At 43.2% G+C, this 26,408-nt stretch overlaps 1 protein-coding gene across 1 annotated transcript in view; it reads left to right on the forward strand.

Moving 5' to 3' along the window:
- Window positions 1-24,677, forward strand: part of bcas1 (brain enriched myelin associated protein 1) — a 55,726-nt gene extending 31,049 nt beyond the window's left edge. The window contains exons 9-14 of the mRNA XM_079575432.1: window positions 7,514-7,561; window positions 11,432-11,620; window positions 19,606-19,731; window positions 19,812-19,892; window positions 22,123-22,341; window positions 24,490-24,677. Coding sequence (XP_079431558.1) covers window positions 7,514-7,561; window positions 11,432-11,620; window positions 19,606-19,731; window positions 19,812-19,892; window positions 22,123-22,341; window positions 24,490-24,567 — 741 coding nt within the window. The 3' untranslated portion in view covers window positions 24,568-24,677. The remainder of the gene's footprint in view (window positions 1-7,513; window positions 7,562-11,431; window positions 11,621-19,605; window positions 19,732-19,811; window positions 19,893-22,122; window positions 22,342-24,489) is intronic.
- Window positions 24,678-26,408: the final 1,731 nt, after the last annotated feature.

Consider the following 26,408-nt stretch of genomic DNA (forward strand, 5'->3'; position numbering starts at 1 on the left):
TAACAGAGGCCGGGTCTCCAGAGGCCGGGTCTCCGACAGGGGCCGGGTCTCCGACAGGGGCCGGGTCTCTAACAGAGGCCGGGTCTCCGACAGAGGCCGGGTCTCAGACAGAGGCCGGGTCTCCAGAGGCCGGGTCTCAGACAGAGGCCGGGTCTCCAGAGGCCGGGTCTTTAACAGAGGCCGGGTCTCCAGAGGCCGGGTCTCCGACAGGGGCCGGGTCTCCGACAGGGGCCGGGTCTCAAACAGGGGCCGGGTCTCCGACAGAGGCCGGGTCTCCGACAGGGGCCGGGTCTCAGACAGAGGCCGGGTCTGTGACAGGGGCCGGGTCTCCAGGGGCCGGGTCTCCGACAGAGGCCGGGTCTCCAGGGGCCGGGTCTCCGACAGAGGCCGGGTCTCCAGAGGCCGGGTCTCAGACAGAGGCCGGGTCTCCAGAGGCCGGGTCTTTAACAGAGGCCGGGTCTCCAGAGGCCGGGTCTCCGACAGGGGCCGGGTCTCCGACAGGGGCCGGGTCTCAAACAGGGGCCGGGTCTCCGACAGAGGCCGGGTCTCCGACAGGGGCCGGGTCTCAGACAGAGGCCGGGTCTGTGACAGGGGCCGGGTCTCCAGGGGCCGGGTCTCCGACAGAGGCCGGGTCTCCAGGGGCCGGGTCTCCGACAGGGGCCGGGTCTCCGACAGGGGCCGGGTCTCCGACAGGGGCCGGGTCTCCAGAGGCCGGGTCTTTAACAGAGGCCGGGTCTCCAGAGGCCGGGTCTCCAGGGGCCGGGTCTCCGACAGGGGCCGGGTCTCCGACAGGGGCCGGGTCTTTAACAGAGGCCGGGTCTCCAGAGGCCGGGTCTCCAGGGGCCGGGTCTCCGACAGGGGCCGGGTCTCCGACAGGGGCCGGGTCTCCGACAGGGGCCGGGTCTCTAACAGAGGCCGGGTCTCCGACAGAGGCCGGGTCTCCAGGGGCCGGGTCTCCGACAGGGGCCGGGTCTCCGACAGGGGCCGGGTCTCCGACAGGGGCCGGGTCTCCAGGGGCCGGGTCTCCGACAGGGGCCGGGTCTCCGACAGGGGCCGGGTCTCCGACAGAGGCCGGGTCTCCGACAGGGGCCGGGTCTCCGACAGAGGCCGGGTCTCCAGAGGCCGGGTCTCTGACAGAGGCCGGGTCTCTGACAGAGGCCGGGTCTCCGACAGGGGCCGGGTCTCCGACAGGGGCCGGGTCTCCGACAGAGGCCGGGTCTCCGACAGGGGCCGGGTCTCCGACAGAGGCCGGGTCTCCAGAGGCCGGGTCTCTGACAGAGGCCGGGTCTCCGACAGAGGCCGGGTCTCTGACAGAGGCCGGGTCTCCGACAGAGGCCGGGTCTCCGACAGGGGCCGGGTCTCCGACAGGGGCCGGGTCTCCGACAGGGGCCGGGTCTCAGACAGGGGCCGGGTCTCCAGGGGCCGGGTCTCCGACAGGGGCCGGGTCTCCGACAGAGGCCGGGTCTCCGACAGGGGCCGGGTCTCAGACAGAGGCCGGGTCTCCAGGGGCCGGGTCTCCGACAGGGCCCGGGTCTCCGACAGGGGCCGGGTCTCCAGAGGCCGGGTCTCCGACAGGGGCCAGGTCTCCGACAGGGGCCGGGTCTCAGACAGAGGCCGGGTCTCTGACAGAGGCCGGGTCTCAGACAGAGGCCGGGTCTCCGACAGGGCCCGGGTCTCCAGAGGCCGGGTCTCCGACAGGGGCCGGGTCTCCAGAGGCCGGGTCTCCGACAGGGGCCAGGTCTCCGACAGGGGCCGGGTCTCAGACAGAGGCCGGGTCTCTGACAGAGGCCGGGTCTCAGACAGAGGCCGGGTCTCCGACAGAGGCCGGGTCTCAGACAGAGGCCGGGTCTTTAACAGAGGCCGGGTCTCAGACAGAGGCCGGGTCTCCGACAGAGGCCGGGTCTCCGACAGGGGCCGGGTCTCCGACAGGGGCCGGGTCTCCAGAGGCCGGGTCTTTAACAGAGGCCGGGTCTCCGACAGGGGCCGGGTCTCAGACAGAGGCCGGGTCTCCGACAGGGGCCGGGTCTCCAGAGGCCGGGTCTTTAACAGAGGCCGGGTCTCCGACAGGGGCCGGGTCTCCGACAGGGGCCGGGTCTCCGACAGAGGCCGGGTCTCCAGAGGCCGGGTCTTTAACAGGGGCCGGGTCTCCGACAGAGGCCGGGTCTCCGACAGGGGCCGGGTCTCCGTCAGAGGCCGGGTCTCCGACAGAGGCCGGGTCTCCAGAGGCCGGGTCTTTAACAGAGGCCGGGTCTCCAGAGGCCGGGTCTCCGACAGGGGCCGGGTCTCCGACAGGGGCCGGGTCTCCGACAGGGGCCGGGTCTCCGACAGGGGCCGGGTCTCCGACAGGGGCCGGGTCTCCGACAGGGGCCGGGTCTCCGACAGGGGCCGGGTCTCCAGAGGCCGGGTCTTTAACAGAGGCCGGGTCTCCGACAGGGGCCGGGTCTCCGACAGGGGCCGGGTCTCCGACAGAGGCCGGGTCTCCGACAGAGGCCGGGTCTAACAGAGGCCGGGTCTCCGACAGGGGCCGGGTCTCCGACAGGGGCCGGGTCTCCGACAGAGGCCGGGTCTCCGACAGAGGCCGGGTCTCCGACAGGGGCCGGGTCTCCGACAGGGGCCGGGTCTCCGACAGGGGCCGGGTTCGCGGCTGGCGGAGGCAAATTAAAGCCGGTCTCTAAAACAGGCCGGGGCTTTTATTAGAAACTATAGCAGTAGAAATATTCCCCATGTTAGGAATTTGTCTCATACTGGTGTAAATGTTAAATCACATAAAGGAAGTAACAAACTGAACCCGGGCCGAGGGGGAGGAGCTGATCCCAGCGTAACTTTGACACAGATTTAGCCACTTTTTTTTTTTTTTTTTTTTTTTTTTCTCCCTTTCTTTTCTTTCCTCTTATTTTTGTCCTTTTTTTTAAATTTATTTATTTATTTATTTTAGAAAAAAAAAAATTTAATCATTTTTATCTTTCCCCCTCCTTTCCTTCCCTTCTTCACGGTCTGTATGTGTGACTGCATTTCTGTTTTTAACTCTATTAGATCTTTTTTTTGCTCACTCCTTTATTTTACTCCTTTACTCTTTTCTCTTCTACCGTCCTTTCCTTTTCTTTTCCTTTTTCTTCCAATCTTTTTCTTTCTAAACTTATTTCCTGGGTGGGAAGGGTGGGCTGGGCGGTTCAGTGAAGGGGTTAGAGACAGGATAGGAGACCTGAGTGGTGGGGACATTTTTTATTATAATTTTTTCTTAATTTTTTACTTTTTTCAGACCAATATATTGTCCTCAAATCCTGCCTGTGTGAAATTAAAAAAAAAATGCTAATAAAGAAATTTTAAGAGATTTAGCCACTTTTCAAACCTCCTGTGACCATATTTGGAAACAAAAGACTCACGGCGAGGCATCTTTCCAACGACCGGCCGGAAAACAAACAATGGACTAAATCGGCGTCTGGTTTGTCTCATAAACAGTTCAGATACTGTAACTACAGCATAAAGAACATATAAACTCTCGATCTCACTCCAGGTCACATACATCTATTGAAATCTTCATCCTCTGTGTTACAGGCGTAGCTGCGCCGCTGACGAGCCTCTCCCGGCAGCACGTTTTTCGAGCTCTCATTTGCGAACTCGTTCCTCTAGATTTTAGCCCGTGATTCGCTTTGCTTGTTTTCTTCTCCCTCCACTTCTCGCTCACTCCAGACTTTCTTTCTGCCGCCCGGTTAGCCTGCAGTGCCCTCTAGTGGCATGTGAAATTATATATTTGAACTAGAAATGCAATGGCTGTGCCATTGCGATTGACTGCGGAAATGCGGGAAGCGAATGCAGAAATTGCATAAACTCTTCAAATTGCATAATCAAATTTGCATAAACTGGTAAAATGCATAAAATGTTATGTTGCATAAACTGTATAAACTGCATAAAGTGATACAATGCATGAATGGGTTAATTTGCATAAATTATGTAAATGGAATAAACGCTTTAAAATGCATAAACTGGGTAAATCCCATGAAGTGGTTAATTTGCATAAATTGTTAATGTTGCATAAACTTTTAAATTCCATAAACTGGTCAAACTGTTGAAATGGCCTCAGTGCTTGATTGGCAGAAGCACAAATGGCTGAAAGGCGGAGTTTCCCCATTGGCTGGATTCCCACATACACACCAATGCAAAAATGTCAAACTCTCATATAAAAAAAACTGGAAAACTGCAGAAGGACAATTTTTTCTCAAAACCCACAAGTTGCATAAGCTGAACATGCACAAAGTGCAGAAATTGTATAAAATGCAGAAAAAAGTGCAGAAAAGCATGGATTTGCAGAAGCCCCATTATAAGTCAATGGCAAAAATCTCCGACATTTTGGCCGATTGCGGAAAAACCATAAGTTGCAGAAATCCCAAAAGTAACAGCACCTTCTCCTCAACATGCGGAACGTTTTGATGCATAACTTGCATAAATTGCACAAAGCATGAAGGTGCTGAAAGCTGGAGAAAATCGGGAAAAAGATGGAAGAGGAATAATAATAAAGAACATGAAAACCAATAATTGACTGCGGAAGAATTCCACAGTCAATCAATTAAAACAACATATATCATATAAGACGCACCCAAACTATGAAAAAAAGTGCGATTTATAGTCCGGAAAATACGTTTTTCTAAGATTAGATAAAAATGCTAATGCCAATAGACCAAGAATCCCACTTCAAATCAGACAAAGTCACTTTTGCTTTAAAATAAAAGTCTTTTTCACAAAGTCACCTGAATGAAGAAACAATGTGCTTGTTCCATTGGTAATAAGAGGTTTATTTTATTCAACACTCGACCAAACTCAAACTTTAGGTTTAATCTCTAAATTCAAGTAAATGTATGTCATTTCTTAGTTTCCCCCTAAAAAATCACTTTTGGGTCTTGAATAAATATAGTCAGTTGGGTTGAATGCTTTGTATGATTTGTATTGTTTGTTCCGTCTGGTAAGATTAAATGAACTGCCTGGTTTTCTAGTCCTAGTTCTGCTCGTGATGGTGATGAACAGTGGTATTCAAAAGTATGGTTCACATATCAAATAAACAGCAAAGGTTTGGGCATCCTGCAAGTGTCACAACAGCTGGAGACGGTGAAGACTCTCACTGGACTCTTTGTGATGTGAATTCTCCAGAGGTTCTTCCTAATTCACTATGTCCCCAACAGGCAAAAGCGATGTCTTAACAAGAAAACATCACGGACAGAGAGTTAATGATGGACACTCACTGGCTCCTAGCAGCGTTTCCATTGGGTATTAAGTCAATAAAAATGAATTATGCCAAAATTAAGGCCTTAAAAGTCATTAAAAAGCATTAAATTGGATTCAAACTGGCATGAATGTAAACTGTTTCCTTACAGAGAGAACCCACTACAAGGAAATTGCTCAACTATTCTTACTTCATACATATGTCAAAAACACAAACACTCTCTGGTAAGCTTCATTTACCACGTGGCTATAATGTAGGGCGGCTCGATTATTGAAAAAATAATAATCACGATTATTTTTGTCATAATTGAAATCACGATTATTCAAACGATTATTTGTTGCCTTTAAAAAAATCCATCAAAAAAAGACAAAAATCCATCAAAAAAGTGACAAAAATCCATCAAAAAAAGACAAAAATCCATAAAAAAAAAGTCAAAAATCCATCAAAAAGTGACAAAAATCCATCAATAAAGTGACAAAAATCCATCAAAAAAAAGTCAAAAATCCATCAAAAAAATATCAAAAATCCATCAAAAAATTACAAAAATCCATCAAAAAAGTGACAAAAATCCAAAAATTAAAAATTACAAAAAAAAAGTGAAAAAAAAAAAATTTGAAAAAAAATAAAGTAAATAAAAATAAAAATTATAATCGATTTTTTGCGATTATGCTAATTTTGTAATCGTTTACTGTTGTAATCGAAATCGTAATCAAATTTCGATTAATTGCACAGCCCTACTATAATGTGTTGTTTATGTCCTGATCTCTTATGTCAGCCATCAGTTTCAAGACACAAACACCTACAGAAGTTTCCTCCAGTGAAGTCTTTGCTCCCAAATGTGACTGCCCATCAGTTACTCACTGCCGGCCAAGTAAGGCTGAAATACTTATTCATTTGGACAAGACATCGTTACTAAGTCATTTGGAAATAAGGAGACAGGAAGAGCAGCGCCTCCTGAGGATCCACTCGGAGGTCACGTGTGGCTCACTGTCTTTTAGTTTGAAGGATTTTTTGCCCATTCTTCCTCACAAAGCCCTTAAAGGAACAGGCCAGCGTTTTTCCATCCTGAGATATGTTCTTACCTGAGCTGTGACGAGTTCTTTAGGACCTGTCTGATCTTCAGTCACGTAAACACAGCGCAGACGGCGTTAGCATTTAGCCTCTCCCTCTCTCCTCTATAGCTCCAAAACAGGTCAAGATAGAAGCTACCAAGCTCTTCCACGTTTTCCCTATTTAAATATGGTTACGTGAAGTGTTCCACTACAAAGTATAATTACACACAATTAAACAATGTGGATTTTCTAAGCGGATAAAAGGGGGGACTATATTGTAAGGCGTAATAATACCAGGAGTAGTTTGAAATCCGCGCAGTAATCTTCACTTTACTGCGCAGTAATCTTCACTTTACTGTGCGGATGCTAAATGCTAACGCCGTCTGCGCTGTGTTTACGTGACTGAAGATCAGACAGGTCCTAAAGAACTCGTCACAGCTCAGGTAAGAACATATCTCAGTATGGAAAAACGCTGGCCTGTTCCTTTAAAGTTCTTTGACATTTCTTCTTTCTTTCTTTCTTTCTTTATTTTTCAGTGCTCACGACCATACCCATGGTTTGGAGCACAAGTTCACAAAAAACAAAACAGAACAAAGTGATAACAAATATCATTTTAACAGAAGAAGAACCTTTTTCAAAAAGGTACCAAATTTACTAATCACATTTTGCCTTTGATTTTGCATAAGTGAAATTAATTTAAACATTGAAGGGTGTCTTACATAAAATGTTGGCAAATATTTTTCTCTATTGATGACAACTTCCGCATTTGAACATTCAAACAGTGAAACTCATCACCGACAACATTATCATTACAGAGATTACAATAATAATTCCACACTGTCTTACACACATACTGCTCTTTTAAAGTCCTTACAAGGCCACGGTAAAACCTTCAGCTGCGTTTCCATTTAGAGAAGCCATCCTCTTTTTAACCTCAGCTTTTTCACAGAAGGTGTTTGGTTCCAGATATTGTCGGAATTTAATTGAATCCATTCTCGTGAAATGTGCCACTTTAACAGACATTTAACCAGGGATGCCTAAGCCTTTGCCTGCCACAGAGGGCCAGGTTCCTCCTGTATCGTTGGGTCTTAAATGGTAACTTCTACACGGTTCTGACAAGAGCGTTTACAGACGAACTCAATGACGTTTCTTCACATTTGAAAAGCTGCTTGGACATAACGCGGCGCATGGTTTATCGCTGCAGCGTAACCTTCTCTAACTGCTTTCTCTTTGTGTTGCACATCAGCCCAAGCCCCCAGAGAGCCCGCCTGCACCGGCTACTACCACCACCACCGTGAGCACCGCCTACACGTCCACATCACGCTTACGCACTTCACTTAACCTGCACTTTGAGTTCACCATGCACTAACGTCGCCACGAGCTAACGCACAGGAGCAGCAGGCGAGCTAAACGCTGGGCCTTTTCTGCTTCGTTTAGTAACACTGTAGTGCAAAACCTTATCGGAACATCTGAGGCTGTTCTCCTTGACTGTTTACGCAATTCTGTTTAACAGCAAGAGGGAAAAGAAGAGATTTTCAATGATAGATATGATTTTGTTCCACTGATTCTGACAGTTCCTGCAAAATAAAAAAAACTAAGTCAACATTTGTATAAAAAAAAAGACCAACAAAATAATCAGTTGTGGCTAAAAGCACTGACAATTGAAAAAGACTCACCAAACGGACTGAGATCCTCTAGAACAGGGGTGTCAAGCATCCGGCCCACGGGCCTCATCCGGCCCACGAGATGATTGAGTCCGGCCCCTGCCATGTAGTAGCCTGGCAAACACCAGACGAAAATCACAAGTGATATTTAGTCTGGGGACACAGTTCATGTTCTCGTAGGAGAGGTGTGGTTTACGGTCGTCCATAGTCGTTTATTGGGCGATACAAATGTCTCTCATGCGTCTGCGCGAGGCCACAGCCAATCGTATCATCGTATGAGATGACGTATGACGTACCTGCTGTAAACTTTCGAGATAAACTTTTTAGAACAAGGTTTAAAGCTTGATCAAAAAATAGCGTTGCATCTGCTGCTGTCATGTCTGATCTGTAAATAAACTTTTTCTTTTTTATCCCTAAATAAACTCCAAGCTTCCGTATGTGGAATAGCGCGTCATCATCTTGCCGTCCCTCCTCGCTCTGTGATTGGTTCCCAAATCCATGCGAACATTTCGGCCATGGTCCCCAGGCTGTTGTGCAGTTCAAATGATTCGAGCGCTCACAGCAGCACGGGGTTAGCCAGGTTAGCCATGTAGAGCATAAATTCCAGAGTATGTTAGTCCAGAGTATGTTAGTCCAGAGTATGTTAGTCCAGAGTATGTTAGTCCAGAGTATGTTAGTCCAGAGCATGTTAGTCCAGAGTATGTTAGTCCAGAGCATGTTAGTCCAGAGTATGTTAGTCCAGAGTATGTTAGTCTCTAGCCCATTCCTGTGCAGAGTTATGACCAGAACGCTCATTGCAGCCACTAGGGGGCAATACATTTAAAAAAGAAGAAGAAAAAAGAAGAGGAAACTTTACTTCTATAGCACCATACAGAAAAAGGATGCAAAAAAAGAAAAGAGTTCCACACGTGTCCAGCAGAGGGCACTGGCATAATAAGAGATCAGGAAATGAACAACACATAATATAACCACGTGATAAATGGACAGTAATGACTGCGAGGTAGTGCTTTGAGGAGCTTGTGACACAGGCTTGTAAAGTGCAATACAAGTGTGAGCCGTTGTTATTAATGAAGCTACAGTTAAGTTGGAGCTTTGACCAAATCACAGCTGATTATTGTTCATTTATTGGGAAAATGTTCTCTATTATAAGCGCCCGTGACCCAACATGAGTTTGACACCTCTGCTCTAGAAGAATCTCTCATTTAACTTTCCCTGAAACGTATTGTGTTGTGTTCTGTAGTGATGAGCCAGGATACAAATCAACGAGATGAGATTTTGATCATTTATAGAAATAACACGTATGAAATATTTCCTTATACTGAACAGTATGACAGAATTTAAATGAATAATTGTATTTTTTCTGTGCAAAACGATATCGTATCTTAAAATTGGTGGGAATCTGTTACTAAATCTTCCTTTAAGTCGAGACACTTTAGGTGAAAGTATTGTTTTTTCCCGCAGTGGTGGAAGTGGAGATTTGTATCTATTTTCCTCCCTTTACATCTTAGTTTTCATGTCAGATATAAAAATGATGATGTTTATTTGATGATGTTTTGTCTGCGAGGTGGGGGCGACCCGGAAGTAGAAAGGCCGTCTTTCCCGCGGGTTTTCATTCATAAATATTGACAGATTTGACATCCACGTGTCCTGCTAAGGGGCCCCGTGATGACGCTTTCACCCAAATATGGTGTTTTTCCTCCTACGAGACGCTGGAGCGGAAAAGTGGAAGAACGGGCCGAGCATGCGCACTCGCTACAAAACTTCAGGGCTGGTTTTCTCTGAATGAGAGAAGCCGCACTCGGGCAGAGCCTGAGCCCTTATAGAAGCTCCCACAGACTCCACACTTTACAGGCTGAGACACAACAACATTATGAAGGTTTTTTCAGAGGGATTTTTTAATATCTAATTCCTAGCCTGATTTATTCAGCTTTGAAACCAAAAACATTTGAATTGGAATTTGAGTTTTTACAGATTTTTTCACTGATGATTAGTTTATTGAAAAACTAAACAAAATATCCAAAATCCCCTCTGAACAAATCTTAGTCACTAATATGTCAATAAAATAAAACCATTTAATCTGGATCAATTCATTATTTTGATTTCGTTGCTCAAAATATAGGCAATTTTGGCCATTTTAATGCTCAAAATGCCTTATTTTTATGTGAAAACATAAAATGAACGAAAAAGTGCAACACATTTTTTCCTCATATTTATATCTGTGATGTTCAGCAGAAGCTTCAAATTGACATCTCTACATTTATTTTTTTTCCCCTGTTCACCTGCAGTGTCTCGCCTTAATGTGCACATGACTTATTTAAAAGGAAAACATCAGTTGGATAATTATTTGAATGTTTCAGCTGCTGACAGGAAATGACGTAGATGAAGGAAACACCTACGCCACAGCAGTTTGACTTAAAATGGTCGGCACGGCAACAGTTTATAATTGTTCACCTTCATCTATGTCACTTCCTGTCGGTGTCCAATCAGGAAGTGAAACGACATCACAATAATGGTTAGTGCTAGATCGTCTGCTCCGGAGGGACGGTCTGCTGTGAGTTTGTCTAAAAATACAAATAATCCTAATCCTTGAGGTTAACCCCTTAACTCCCACCTGAACCGAGCACATTTTCTCCAGTTTGGCTTTACCCCAATCCAAAAGCTTCTGGAAAAAAGCTGTGAAAATAGCAACAAAACAATGATGGAAATGTGACAAAAAAGTGACGAAAACATTGACAAAAAAGCGACGAAAAATTTATGAAAAAGTGGCAAAAATGTCACAAAAAATGTCACAAGAAATTGACGAAAAAATGACAAAAATGTGACAAAAAATTGACGAAAAATTGACGAAAAAATGACAAAAATGGGATAAAAATGACCAAAAAAATACAAAAAAGTGGCAAAAAATGTGACAAAAAATTGACGAAAAAAGTGAAAAAAAGGTGACAAAAAATTGACGAAAAAAGTGGCAAAAATGTCACAAAAACGTCACAAGAAATTGACGAAAAAATGACGAAAAAATGACAAAAATGGGATAAAAATGACCAAAAAAATACAAAAAAGTGGCAAAAAAGTGACAAAAAATGTGACAAAAAAATACAAAAAAGTGGCAAAAAAGTGGCAAAAAAGTGACAAAAAATTTATTAAAAATGGATGAAAAAAAAAAGACAAAAATGTGATTAAAAATGACAAAAAATTTACAAAAATGAGTTGAACACCCAACAAAAAAATGTTGGGAAAAAAAATGTGATGACGTGAGGAAAAAGATCCTCTCGGTTCAGGCAGGACTTAAGAGGTGAAACATTTCCCTGTCATGATATCTCACGTTTTCACAGCAGACTGTCCCTCCGGAGCAGACGATCTAGCACTAACCAATGGCAATGGGTCCAATCTCTAGAAGCGAGTTGGCCATTTTAAACTCACTGCTGCCGCCTCAGGTCATACGTGTAACTGCACCTGCTATATTAAGTATTCACCGCTGTCTGTGCTCTCTCCTCGAGCAGGTGGCCCAGGTGTGTGACCCCCCGGCCGCGCCCAAAGGAATGCCTGCGCCCCCGCCCCCACCTCCTGAGCCGCCCCGGGCAGAACCAGCCGCTAAAGCCGCCAAACCAGAGGAGCCCAAACCTGCTGCTAAAGACAGTCCTAAAGGGAAATCAGCCACGAGCACGCTGAGCAGATTCTTCAGGTCAAAGGTCAGTGCGGAGATTATGAAGTCTAAATGTTTGTAGAGGAGAGTGAGCAGCTAGGCTAGCTACTGTTAATAACATATGAGCTTTACATTTCTATTGGAAACGGTTAAGGCTATTCATCATTTTCAGGCGTACATAAAATGATCCTGCATTGAAGCATCTTTGTCTGGATTAGTAAAGTCAAACATGTTAGTTTGAGTTGGGGGGGCCCAGGTGTGAGCGACTCCACCGCAGCTGTTTCTTCAGGTTAACCCCTGAACTCCCGCCTGAACCGAGCACGTTTTCTCCAGCTCGGCTTTACCCCAATCCAAAAGCTTCTGGAAAAAAAGGTGTGAAAATAGCGACAGAACTGAGACGAAAACAAGGATGAAGATGTGCCGAAAATGTGACAAAAAAAGACAAAAAAAAACAACAAAAAAAAACAAAAAGACAAAAATGTGACAAAAAAGACAAAAAAAAGACAAAAAAAGACAAAAAAAAGACAAAAAGACAAAAATGTGTCAAAAAACGACCAAAAAAAGACAAATAATGTGACAAAAAAAGACAAAAAGACAAAAAATGTGACAAAAAAAGACAAAAAAAACAAAAAAAGACAAAAAATGTGACAAAAAAAGACCCAAAAAACAAAAAAAAGACAAAAAAAAAACAAAAAAAGACCAAAAATAGACAAAAAAAACAAAAACAAAAAAAAGACTAAAATGTGACAAAAAAAACCCAAAAAAAACAAAAAAAAGACAAAAAAAAAACAAAAAAAGACTAAAATGTGACAAAAATAGACAAAAAGACAAAAAATGTGACAAAAAAAGACAAAATAAATAACCAAAAAGACAAAAATGTGACTAAAAAAAAGGTAAATAACTGGTGCCCACGAGTGCCGCATATCGGTGTTTCCTTCCAGGGAAAAGTGTTTCCGGGTTAGTCCTGTTGTGTTGTGATTCTGTGCTGATGTTGTGTCGTTGAGCCTGACTGAGATCCTCGTAATAGCTGCGGAGAATGACTCGCTCTGAGACCAGCCTTCAGTGACCGGCTAATAACCCACACAAAATAGTCCCGTAGTCTGGCAGATTTAGTGACTTTAGTCAATGAAAAACACATTTATTATAAATGTTAGGTTTGTGGGACCCTGGTATAAGCGGATTAAACAACGAGGAGCCGCGTTAGACGTTATAATGCAGGAGGAACAACACTGTGTCGGGCGTTAGAACCGGCTAATGCGGCTCCGAGAGGTTTAATTCTTACAGATTTGATTTGAGCAAATGTGATGGTAAAGAAACATTTCACATGCTGGATTTTAGTATTGTAGAAATGCAATAAAAAAAGAACTTTTTTGTGTCCAATTTAGACCCGGTTCAGTCCTGAGTAGATCATAAACTCTGCCTGGTGGTGCTATGTTTCCTGTACTTGGTGTGAAAAGTGTGTTAATCTCTGCCACTCACTCAGTTCAGGCATGTTTATATTTGCTGCGCATTTCGGACACAAGGCAACTCAATGCGTCTCACTGAGTTGCCTTGTGTACAAAGGCTGGGATTTCAATTGTTGTCAATCACAGACAGAAAGTGACGAAAATAAAATGAAAATAAACGGAAAACTTGCAAAAAAGCCAAAAGGAAATAGTATTTTAAGTGTACATTGATTTTATCTTCCAAAATTCATACAGTGTGGATGTTCAAAATGGAGTCGGCTGAAGCAATAAGCTTATAAGTGCCGACCCCATGTTCAATTCAAAATACATTTACATAATAAAATATAAGGTCTAGATTACATTGACTTTACATTGAGTTTTGATACGAGCAAGTCCTTCCTGAGCTAAACAGATACAGATTTTTAACGATACAATCATCAGTTTTAAAAGAATAGGAGAGTAAATGTGGATGAGGTCTGTGAGGTACTGAGGGGCCGGTCCATTCAAAGCTCTAAAAACAAACAATAAAACCTTAAAATCAACTCTAAAATGAACAGGAAGCCAGTGCAAAGACGCGAGAACTGGTGAAACATGTTCATATTTTTTGGTTCCTGTTAAAAGCGGCGGAGTTCTGGACTAACTGCAGGCGGTGAAGAGCGTTTTGGCTGATCCCTGTACAGAGCGCATCGCAGTCGTCCAGGCGAGTGGAGATAAAAGCACGACTTGTTCAAAGTTTGGCTAAAAGACGAAGGTGATAAAAACTCGATTTAACAACGGCGCCGATCTGTTTATTGAGTTTCAAATCACAGTGAGCAATGACGCCAAGGCTGGTGGCTGAGGGACGGACATATTGTTGCAGGAGACCCATGTCATTTTGGGGGTCCCAGGGGCCAAACGCCACAATTTCAGTTTTTCCCTCATTCAGATTTAAAAAGTTGTGAGCCAACCAAGCCTTGACGTCATTTAAAGGAACAGGCCACCGTTTTTACACACTGAGATATGTTCTTACCTAACCTTAGTCGAGTTAATATATCCCCGTCTGGTCTTTGTCCGTGCGCTCACACATACGCAGCCTCTCCCACATGTCACATAGCTCCGAAAAAGCTCACGATAGAAGCTACCAAGCTCTTCCACGTGTTCCCTATTTAAATAAAGTTACGTGAAGTGTTTTCATGCGAAGTATATTTACACAGAAATGTAGCATGTGGATTTTATAAGCAGATAAAAAGGGGAACTATATTGTGAGGCGTAATGATACAGGAGCACAGCGTCCGCGCAGTAACTCCTAAAGACTTCCCCCGCTCACTTCCGTCAATAGAAGCTGCGTGACTTGTACAGAGCCTTTTACAACAAGCAGAAAATATATTTTGGGAAAGTGCTCTCGCATTCCTACCTCATGGTAGAGCTCCTGAGTCCTGTGTCGTTGTCCGGGGTGAGTTGGAAATCTGTGAAACATTACTACACTATATACTTTCTGCTTGTTATCACAGCCCGGCACGATGCACGTAAAAGGCATCGTTCACAAGTTATCCAGGCTTCTTCAACTGTTCTCTGCTGCTCTACAAGTCACGCAGCTTCTACTGACGGAAGTGAGCGGGGAAGTCTTTAGGAGTTACTGCTCCTGTATCATTACGCCTCACAATATAGTTCCCCTTTTTATCTGCTTATAAAATCCACATGCTACATTTCTGTGTAAATATACTTCGCATGAAAACACTTCACGTAACTTTATTTAAATAGGGAACACGTGGAAGAGCTTGGCAGCTTCTATCGTGAGCTTTTTTGGAGCTATGTGACATGTGGGAGAGGCTGCGTATGTGTGAGCGCACGGACAAAGACCAGACGGGGATATATTAACTCGACTAAAGTGAGCTAAGAGCATATCTCAGTATGTAAAAACGGTGGCCTGTTCCTTTAAGCACTGAAGTGGGGGTGTCAGGGGGCTGTTTTTCTCTGAGTGGCGTGTAGATTTGGCAGTCATCCGCATAAAGGTGATAGGAGAGGCCATGTTCTATCCACGAGACAAAAAGGTGGTATCCCATAATCCCGTCCCCATAACTGCACTGACTGTCACATACATTACACAAATCCTAACTCAAACTAACTGTCCCTTTAACAGACAAAGCCCGATGACCCCCCTCCCTCTGCGGTCCCGGATCAGGTAAGGTCACACTTCCCACCTCTGCCATCATGACCCTTTCTAATCTTTCTAATATTGTGGACGGGTGTAGCAGGAGGAGGAGGCGCCGCCCGGTACAGACGACCAGGTAAAACAAACGGACGTGAAGAAGAATCATGTTTAAGCTCTGATTTAACGCGACGATCTGTTCAGACGGACGGTCATGTAGACACAGCAGAGGAGCCACAGGCAGGAGATGCAGAAGAGCAGGAGCAGGTAAACCAGGACTACACAGGACTCAGCTCTCTGTGCATCTGCAGGGACTCGGTTTCCACGGCTTTACCACAGACGAGACGCTGTGGCTGCGTCCGAAACCATCAAATCGTAGCCTCTAAACTCTTACACGAGCATCTAACTCCTTCACCTTTCATGGGTCGACTGTTAGATCTGTGCAGTTCGGGAACTAGACCTTCAGCAGCATTTGCACAATCCGTCCGTCCTTAAACAGGGGAAAGGGAAGTGACATCACCAACAGCTGCTTTTCTTCTTCTTTAAAGTTATTGGTGGAGTGCAGGCCAAACAAAAGTGCATGTCGCCCCCTAGTGTCCAACAACAACATAGTGTCCAAACAAAGACATTTAAGGAGAAAAATAAATCCAAATGATCCAAACATTTCCCTTTAGTGTTATTTTATTTCAGCAGCTGTTTCTTAAAGCGACAGCAGCAAATGATCCACGTGGCTTAAGTTTCTACTAAATGAAACAAAAGCATTTAATCTGTTTCCTGAGTTTCCTCTTTAACACTGACATGTGACTGAGCTGTGGGGACGACAACATGGATTTATCACTATAAAGTTTGGCTTGTGCAGAATCTTACTTTTTAATTATTATTATTATTTTTATTATTAAATGTGCTCCTGTCAATCAACAGTGGTCACGCATGAATCACTGAGGGAGGGGCCAAGGGGGGTGGGGGGGTTTGGCGCAGTGGCTTATGGGACGGCACATAGCTCCTAATCACCGGTTAGTTAGCATCACAGGTCCCTATGCTAAAGTGGCTATGATAGTTAGCATCAGAGGTCCCTATGCTAAAGTGGCTATGATAGTTAGCATCAGAGGTCCCTATGCTAAAGTGGCTATGATAGTTAGCATCAGAGGTCCCTATGCTAAAGTGGCTATGATAGTTAGCATCAGAGGTCCCTATGCTAAAGTGGCTATGATAGTTAGCACCAGAGGTCCCTATGCTAAAGTGGCTATGATAGGTAGCATCAGAGGTCCCTATGCTAAAGTGGCTATGATAGTTAGCACCAGAGGTCCCTATGCTAAAGTGGCTATGATAGTTAGCATCAGAGGTCCCTATGCTAAAGTGGCTATGATAGTTAGCATCAGAGGTCCCTATGCTAAAGTGGCTATGATAGTTAGCATCAGAGGTCCCTATGCTAAAGTGGCTATGATAGTTAGCACCAGAGGTCCCTATGCTAAAGTGACTATGATAGTTAGCATCAGAGGTCCCTATGCTAAAGTGGCTATGATAGTTAGCATCAGAGGTCCCTATGCTAAAGTGGCTATGATAGTTAGCATCAGAGGTCCCTATGCTAAAGTGGCTATGATAGTTAGCATCAGAGGTCCCTATGCTAAAGTGGCTATGATAGTTAGCATCAGAGGTCTCTATGCTAAAGTGGCTATGATAGTTAGCATCAGAGGTCCCTATGCTAAAGTGGCTATGATAGTTAGCACCAGAGGTCCCTATGCTAAAGTGGCTATGATAGTTAGCACCAGAGGTCCCTATGCTAAAGTGACTATGATAGTTAGCATCAGAGGTCCCTATGCTAAAGTGGCTATGATAGTTAGCATCAGAGGTCCCTATGCTAAAGTGGCTATGATAGTTAGCATCAGAGGTCCCTATGCTAAAGTGGCTATGATAGTTAGCATCAGAGGTCCCTATGCTAAAGTGGCTATGATAGTTAGCATCAGAGGTCCCTATGCTAAAGTGGCTATGATAGTTAGCATCAGAGGTCCCTATGCTAAAGTGGCTATGATAGTTAGCATCAGAGGTCCCTATGCTAAAGTGGCTATGATAGTCGTTTTGTTTTTTCGTTTCGGACGCAGCCTGTGACTGGGGAGTCTGCTGGTGAACGGGTGGCTTTACTTTACACGCATTTGAGAAAGAATGTATGGCAGCTTTTCTTTCAGTTATTCATTCATTGAAGAAAAAAGCCTTTCATGTGTCAAAACAGCCCGAATATGAATAATGGAAAGAGACAAGTATTGGTTTGTTTTGTTGACTCTTTGAATAGAAGGATGTTTTCAGAGGGGATTTGATTTGTAAATCTTATTACTGAAAACAATCTGTAGAAATTCAAATTCCGTCTTTGTTTTTTTGGGGGGGATTTCAAAGCTCAAAGAATGAGGAAAGGAATCACATAAATACAAACTCTTGTGAGACGACGAGACTGGAAAATGTGGTGTTTGTTGGAGTGAAAGTGCAAATGTCGACACAATGTGAGAAAAATGCATTAGCAGAAAATAGTGTTTGAAGTTACAATGTCCGATATGAATCTATGGAGAACGACAGCTTAGCACAGCAATGAAAGAAAGGTTTAGGGAGAAAATCGTCTCTACATTTGTTTTCTCCTTAAAGACGCTTTTGGCTCGTGGTTGTTCCTAACACGTCCAAAAGGGGCGACACTCACATTCAATGCTTTTCAAGTGCCTTTAATATTTTTGCTTACAGGGACTAGACGGAGTTTAAAGGAACAGGCCAGGGTTTTTCCATACTGAGATCTGTTCTTACCTGAGCTGTGACGAGTTCTTTAGGACCTGTCTGATCTTCAGTCACGTAAACACAGCGCAGACGGCGTTAGCATTTAGCCTCTCCCTCTCTCCTCTATAGCTCCAAAACAGGTCAAGATAGAAGCTACCAAGCTCTTCCACGTTTTCCCTATTTAAATATGGTTACGTGAAGTGTTCCACTACAAAGTATAATTACACACAATTAAACAATGTGGATTTTCTAAGCGGATAAAAGGGGAACTATATTGTGAGGCGTAATGATACCAGGAGTAGTTTGAAATCCGCGCAGTAATCTTCACTTTACTGTGCGGATGCCAAACTACTCCTGGTATTATTACGCCTTACAATATAGTTCCCCCTTTTATCCGCTTAGAAAATCCACATTGTTTAATTTTGTGTATCTTGACCAGTTTTGGATTTAGTCGACTTATATTTATAATCATTCTAATCATGTTTAATGTTGTTCCTCTGCTTCATGTTTCTGCTCCACATGAACAAAGCTCAGAGCTGATCCTTTAACAGAGAATTTACATGATCTGAGGCTCTTTCAGACGCTCAATACAAGTTTGGATGATTTTAGTCTCTCCTTTTCATTTTTATTTAGTCTCATTTTAGTCGACTCAAATATCTGGACATTTTAGTCACAGTTTTAGTCTCATGAGAAACTTTTAATTTAGTTTTAGTCCAATTTTAGTCACAAAAATATCACTTTGACTAAAATTAAGACTAAATATTTTAGTCGACGACATTAACACTGGAGCTCGTCTCATTGATAAGTTCAGCAGGTACTTGCAACATTACAAGAATATAATAAATACACACATTTTTAATGTTTTGTTAACAGTTAGGCAGAAAGAAAGGTGAACTAATGAACTGCTGAAGTAATGAATAACCTGGTGCTTTTATTTTGGCGTCCTGGATCGAAACAGGAAGTCACTTCTTGGGCGGCGTTGTTATGAAGTTATGCACAGAGTCAATTCAGAAAAAGGCTTTGTTCACGTGCGCTGGACAAACACAGAACTATAAATGGAAAGTAATCATTTTTAACTTACTTTTTATTGGCCGACAAAAGTATCTTCCGGTTTTAGTCTTAGTAGTAGTTCTTTTATTGAGTCCCTAGGTGGCAGCATTGCTCTTTGGATGCGATCACAGTCACAGTCAACGTTTTGCGTGATTACAAAAAGCTCGTTTTCTCAGCTTTTGGGTGATTTCACTTTTACTCTACGGACGATTACTAAAGAATGGAAAGAGGTACAAACAAACTTTTTTGTTAGATGAAAGAAGAGAGTCTAATCTTTCTTTTGGTGGGTTTCGTGTTGACATAGACCTAGACCTAAACTTTCTGTGGGTCAAAATCCTGAAAAACCTCTGGCAGTGATGAGCTCTCTGATTTGCAGTCAATGAGTTAACTACTTTTAATTTAGTTTTAGTCTTATTTTAGTCAGGAAAAGGATGGATGAAATTGCCAAATCGTGGGGCCTCTTAGTGAGACGGGGAGAAACCAGTTCAACCAGTGCAGAAAAACATCTCTCTCTCTCTGTTTGGAAGATAAATCTGTGTTCTGTTCTGCCTGCACGGTCATGAACTGTTCTTCTTATTCACAGGGAGCGACTAAAGCTACTTCCAGCCAAACAGACGTATAACATCTCTCACCTCTCTCTGTGTTTCCCTGCAGAAGCCCGACGCCTCTAAAGCCTCGACTCTGGAAGCCGCCGCCAAACCCGCGCCCGCCCCGGCCGCCGCTCAGGAGGAGAAGAAACCCCAGGCCAAGAAGTCGCTCCTCTCCTTCTTCAAACCCAAAGTAAGACCTGGCACAAACGCTGGCGAGTCCGTCTGAAATGTGATGGAGGTAATTAACCTTTGAGTGACTTGACCTTTGAGGCGCTGTTAGACACGGTGAGCGCCGCGGTCCAGGCGGCCTCCACCAGCGGAGTGGAGCTCCTCAGGAAGTCCAGGGCGGCGGTAAATCTGAGGAGGAGGATGCAGTGCTGTGACTAAAACGTGTCTCTGCAGCTCGTCTTTGAATGGACGTCGTAACACGTGTGGAAGCTTCAAAAGCCTGTCGCTAAAACCGTCTCGAAAAGCAAGGCCGTGGGAAGCCAGGGTGCTGAGGGCGCTGCAGCAGCCCCTGGGGGATAGTTTGTGAACTGCAGGCAATATTAAACCCCTTAACTCCCACCTGAACCGAGCACATTTTCTCCAGCTTTACCCCAATCCAAAAGCTTCTGGGAAAAAGGTGTGAAAATAGCGACAAAACTGAGACGGAAACAAGGATGAAAATGTGAAAAAAAGTGAGAAAAGTTTGACAAAAAAGTGACAAAAAAGTGACAAAAAACGACTAAAAAATGACCAAAAAAATGACAAATAAATGACAAAAAATTACAAAAAATTACAAAAAATTACAAAAAAATGACCAAAAAAAATGACCAAAAAAATGACAAAGTGACAAAAAAATTACAAAAAAGTGACACAAATTTGATAAAAATTTGACAAAAAAATGTCAAAAAAGTGACAGAAAAAGACAAAAAAATGACAAAAAATGACAAAAAAATGACAAAAAATGACAAAAAAAATGACTAAAAAATGACTAAAAAATTAAAAAAATTTGACCAAAAAATGACCAAAAATTTGACAAAAAAAGTGAATAATTTGACGAAAAAGTGACAAAAAAGTCACGAAAATTTGACAAAAATGAGTCGACTGCCCAACAAAAAAAGTGATGAAAAAAAATCTGCCGTGAGGAAAAAGATCCATTTAGTTTTGTAGGTCTTTCAAATGAGACGTTACACTGGCCAGAAAATGGTCTCGGTTCAGGCGGGAGTTAAGAGGTTAATAAACAGGATTTATTCACAGAAGAAGTATTTTGGGGGTACATTTTGTCCCTCAGCGCCCCCTAACTAAAACATCTTCCCACGGCTCTGGCTAAAACTGTGTCTAAACATCTGGATCGTCCTAACTGTGGCCTGAATGTTTCGGGGAAAATGACTAATTGCACTTTTCTGAAAACTGATGGTGGATGTGATGAGATTGTTAACATTTTGTAAAATCATGAATCATCTCAAAGGGCATTTCAAGTTTGGACGAGTCTAGTGTAGAAGTTCTGTGCACTGTGGTGGAAGACGGGCTCGCTTTTTCATTAAAGGAAAGTATAAACTCAACTTTTTGAAGTAATTGTAGCTGCTCTTCCTTCTAGACTAAAACTAAAATAAAATATGTTGTCAAAAATTAACACTGAACAGCACTTTGTTGTTTTTTAAATGTGCTGTACAAATATCTATCGCTCGGCTAAGACATAGTGAAGTTAAAGTTCTCGTCACAGAATTCAAAGAAAGAACAAGCGCTTACATTTTATACTTCATTACTTTCCACCACAGTTAAAGATGGACACTATAGTTCAGTAAAGACACTATAGTTCAATAAAGACACTATAGTTCAATAAAGACACTATAGTTCAATAAAGACTATAGTTCAATAAAGACACTATAGTTCAATAAAGACTATAGTTCAATAAAGACACTATAGTTCAATAAAGACTATAGTTCAATAAAGACACTATAGTTCAATAAAGACACTATAGTTCAATAAAGACACTATAGTTCAGTAAAGACACTATAGTTCAATAAAGACACTATAGTTCAATAAAGACACTATAGTTCAGTAAAGACTATAGTTCAATAAAGACACTATAGTTCAATAAAGACTATAGTTCAATAAAGACACTATAGTTCAATAAAGACACTATAGTTCAATAAAGACACTATAGTTCAGTAAAGACACTATAGTTCAATAAAGACACTATAGTTCAATAAAGACACTATAGTTCAGTAAAGACACTATAGTTCAGTAAAGACACTATAGTTCAATAAAGACACTATAGTTCAATAAAGACACTATAGTTCAATAAAGACACTATAGTTCAATAAAGACACTATAGTTCAATAAAGACATTATAGTTCAATAAAGACACTATAGTTCAATAAAGACATTAAAGTTCTAAAAAGAGATTTTCATGAGGCGATGTGGAAGCTCTCCGTCTGTGTGTTTGACTACAGCAGTAAACAGTGTGCCCTTGAGCAACACTCCTGGCTTGAGATCCTGCTCACACTCGTGCTGAGGCTGAATGAGTCTGTGATGTAGAAAAGTGCCAGAACTGTCACAATAGTGTCGTAACAACAGACTCTCCCACCCACAGGCGGCTGAACCCAGAGCTGCCCCCGCCCCGGCAGCAGCAGCAGCAGCAGCAGCAGAGGCGGGTCCTTCCAAAGAGGACGCCCCGAAGGCAGCCAAGTCCCCTGAGGCGCCCGCGGAGGCCAAACCCGCAGCCGCAGCGCCCTCTGGTGGAGAGGAGGCGGCCGGTCCACCCAAGAAGATGGAGAAGAGGAACTCCATCACACTGTTCTTCAAAACCCTGGTGGGACAAACCGCTGACACACACATCAGTTTAGTTAAGGAGACAAGAAATATAATAATACATATATACACTACCGGTCAAAAGTTTGGGTTCACTTAAAATGTCCTGCTTTATTCGATGAGGATGACATTAAATGAATCAGAAATACAGTCATTGTTCATGTTGTGAATGGCTTTTCTAGCAGGAAACAGGTGATTTTTTTTACCTCCACAGGGGCAGAGGCACATGTTTAGAAACCATTGCTCCGGTGTTTTAATGGTACATTGTGTTAAAGGGTGATTGATGATTGGAAAACCCTCGTGCAACTATGCTAGCACTGCTGAAAACTGTAGTGCTAATTAGAGAAGCGAAGAAGAGAAGAAAAGTCCCTCCTTCCCAGATCTTAGCAACTCATCAGAGGCTGCGTCCGAAACCATCACATTACAGCCTCTAAGCTCTAACACGAGCAACTAAATCTTAACCTTTCATGGGTCGACTGTTAGATCTGTGCAGTTTGGGAACTAGAGCTTCAGCAACAATGGGCAACATGTAAAAACCTATAAACGGTGAAATTTTACAGAGACAAGAATTTAAAAAACAAATTTAATTTTCAAGGTTCTCTCAAAGAATATAGGAACATGTGTAAATCTATCCCAGAGGCTTTGACGCAACTGATAAAAAACATTTAAAAAAAATTCTACTGTCCAAATCAAACTTCCACATTCAAAAATAGGAGAATTAAGCATTACAGACACAAAACATGTGACAACAAATATCTAAATAAAGCTTTCAAAGAACAGATCTGGCAGGATTATGATGGAAGATCAAACTTAAAATATTACAAAACTCTTCATAATTACTCTCCATCTGCGGAGACATAAAGGGTAGATTTGGTTTTGACCCTTGTGATTTTTGTCATGAAAATCCAGAACAAACAGAACATCGATTCTTCTTAATGATCTTGAGCCATTTACAATTGAAGATATTCTCATCTATAACTCCAAACTGACAAGGGACATTTCACTTTTAATCAACCTTATAATCATTATGAGTAAAAACCACATTAACAAAAATAAATGGAAAAAGCAGCTGCCAATTTTTAGCTGTTTTAAAAATGAATTTGTTTTTTATCCTCCTTGAGTTTTGTAAGAAGATCCAACCAAACTGTGGAAGCACTTTGCGATGCTGCTGAAATGTTTTTGAGCCTGTAACACAGGGCTTCTCAACCTGGGGGTCGGGACCCACTAGGGGGTCGCGAGACAAATTTGTGGGGTCGCCGGAGCATAAAGATAAAATATGTATTTTAATATTATTATGGCGTCGTAGCAAACATGCTCTTTTACCAGAGTGCCATTGTTTTTTAAGAGTTGTATATGTTAACCTCTGAACTCCCGCCTGAACCGAGAGGATCTTTTTCCTCACGTCATCACATTTGTTTTCCATCATTTTTTTGTTGGGTATTCAACTCATTTTTGTAGCTTTTTCATCATTTTTTCATCATTTTTTGTCACATTTTTGTCATTTTTTTGTCATTTTTTTGTCATTTTTTTGTCATTTTTTTGTCATTTTTTTTTGTCATTTTTTATCAAATTTTTGTCACATTTTTGTCATTTTTTTGTCTTTTTTTGTCTTTTTTTGTCACATTTTTGTCATTTTTTGTCTTTTTTTGTCACATTTTTGTCATTTTTTTTGTCATTTTTTTGTCACATTTTGGTCATTTTTTCGTCCATTTTTTGTCAATTTCTTGTGACATTTTTGCCACTTTTTCATAATTTTTTCATCACTTTTTTGTCACATTTCCATCATTGTTTTCGTCTCAGTTTTGTCGCTAGTTTCTCCCCTTTTTGTCCAGAAGCTTTTGGATTGGGGTAAAGCCAAACTGGAGAAAATGTGCTCGGTTCAGGCGGGAGTTAAGGGGTTAATGAACTGTTATAAAGGGGGCCGCGGCTCTAAAAGGTTGAGAACCACTGCTGTAACACATTGTCATTTATCTGAGAACAATGCCTTATTAAAAACATGTAAAAACCTGCCATTGAGCGCGTCCTCTTCGTAGTGCGGCCTCTACACCACCAGATGGCAGCAGATGCGAGCTCAGTGCTGACTCTGTGCTCCCTCTGTGTAGTGTAAACTGTTAAATGTGTTAAACCTGTGTGTGGTTTGTGTCCTCAGAGTCAGAGGCGCTCCTCCACAGACGCCGCCGCTCAGACGGACGCCGCTCCTGCTCCTTCAGCCGAGAAAACCAAATGAACCGTCCCGTACAGACCTGTCCCGCTCTAACACCAGGGCTGTAACAGCACCGGCGTCAATCACAGTCACACAGTGTAACAGGAGATCAGAACATAAGGGGGTCAGATCCGGCCCTCCAGCTTAGATTTTCCTTTTTTTTGGGCCCATACAGCAGAGATCAATCAAGCTTACGGTTTGTGCTTAGATTTAACGGAACGGGAGATGATTTTTCACCAGTTTAAGCTTTTAAAACCATCACGAAAGGCTCTCGATCAAGCTACACAAACTTTCAAACCTTTTTTTTTGTTTGTTTTTTTACCTAGTGCGACTTAAGTGTCTGTAACACGCTTTGCTTTGGCCCCAATATCTAACACCTCCCACACGTTTATATCATTTAAATGTTGTACGAAAGCTGCTTTATGAAACTGTCGAGTGTCCGGTGTCTCAGCAAAAAAAAACGCTTTCTAAAGGGAACTGATCAAGTCTAACAGACCAGAGGTGAAAACCATTAACTCCATGCACTTTCGTCACGTCCTGTAGTGTTTTCTTGTTCTTGTATATTTTCCTAAAACGGCTTAATATGATTTTGCATTTATGCGTGTACAGTAACTTAAAAGACAATAAAGCCTGAATCACCCTCCCTCTGCGTGTGTGAGTCTCAGTCACGATGGAAATGTGGTGTTTCGTGTTGTGATTAATGGGAGTGAATCAGTGAGGAGAGTTTGCATCATCGCAGGCTGTGACTCAGAGGGATTTATGAATGGATTTCTACAGCGTTTGCATCACACGCCCTTTTCTCACTGGCACAACAGCTTAGAAAAATAATGTTTTTATTAAAGGAACAGGCCAGCGTTTTTCCACACTGAGATATGTTCTTACCTGAGCTGTGACGAGTTCTTTAGGACCTGTCTGATCTTCAGTCACGTAAACACAGCGCAGACGGCGTTAGCATTTAGCCTCTCCCTCTCTCCTCTATAGCTCCAAAACAGGTCAAGATAGAAGCTACCAAGCTCTTCCACGTTTTCCCTATTTAAATATGGTTACGTGAAGTGTTACACTATGTGAGGAAGCTGGCCACGAGGGGTTGAAATGGGCAGGCAGACTTAACAAAGTTAGAGTTCTCACCAGACATTTATTGCTCACGCAAACAGAACTTCTGACACCCATCCATCCATTTTCTTCCGCTTTATCCGGGGCCGGGTCGCGGGGGCAGCAGTCTCAGCAGAGATGCCCAAACTTCCCGATCCACACACACCTCCTCCAGCTGTTCTGACCCCGAGGCGACACCAGGCCAGCTCGGAGACATAGTCCCACCACCGTGTCCTGGGTCTTCCACGAGGCCTTGTCCCACTAGGACATGCCTGGAACACCCTCCACTTCTGACACACAGATACAAAATGGCCCCTCGTGACTACAGCAGTCAGCTTTTATACCTCCCCTAATGGGAAAGGACCTCCCACCGGTAGGTACCATTCCTAGTTTCTCCCCTTCCACATGGTTCAGCCTGAGGTTTTTAAAATGGCCGACAAAGACCACGCCCCTTCCTTTCTCACCAGGTGGTACAGGTAAATGTTCGAGTAAATGAATAAACAAAGTTGTAAATGGATAATTATAAACTTAAACATGAATCTGAGGTTATTGTCGGCTGGTGGATATTGCAAACAAAACAAACGAAGCAAAATAACAAACACACACAATGGGACAAACCCACTTTGTCACACACTACAAAGTATAATTACACAAAATTAAATAATGTGGATTTTCTAAGCGGATAAAAGGGGGAACTATATTGTGAGGCGTAATAATACCAGGAGTAGTTCGAAATCCGCGCAGTAATCTTCACTTTACTGTGCGGATGCCTT

Source organism: Gobius niger (assembly GCF_951799975.1).
Source record: "Gobius niger genome assembly, chromosome: 17".
Lineage (NCBI taxonomy): Eukaryota > Metazoa > Chordata > Actinopteri > Gobiiformes > Gobiidae > Gobius > Gobius niger.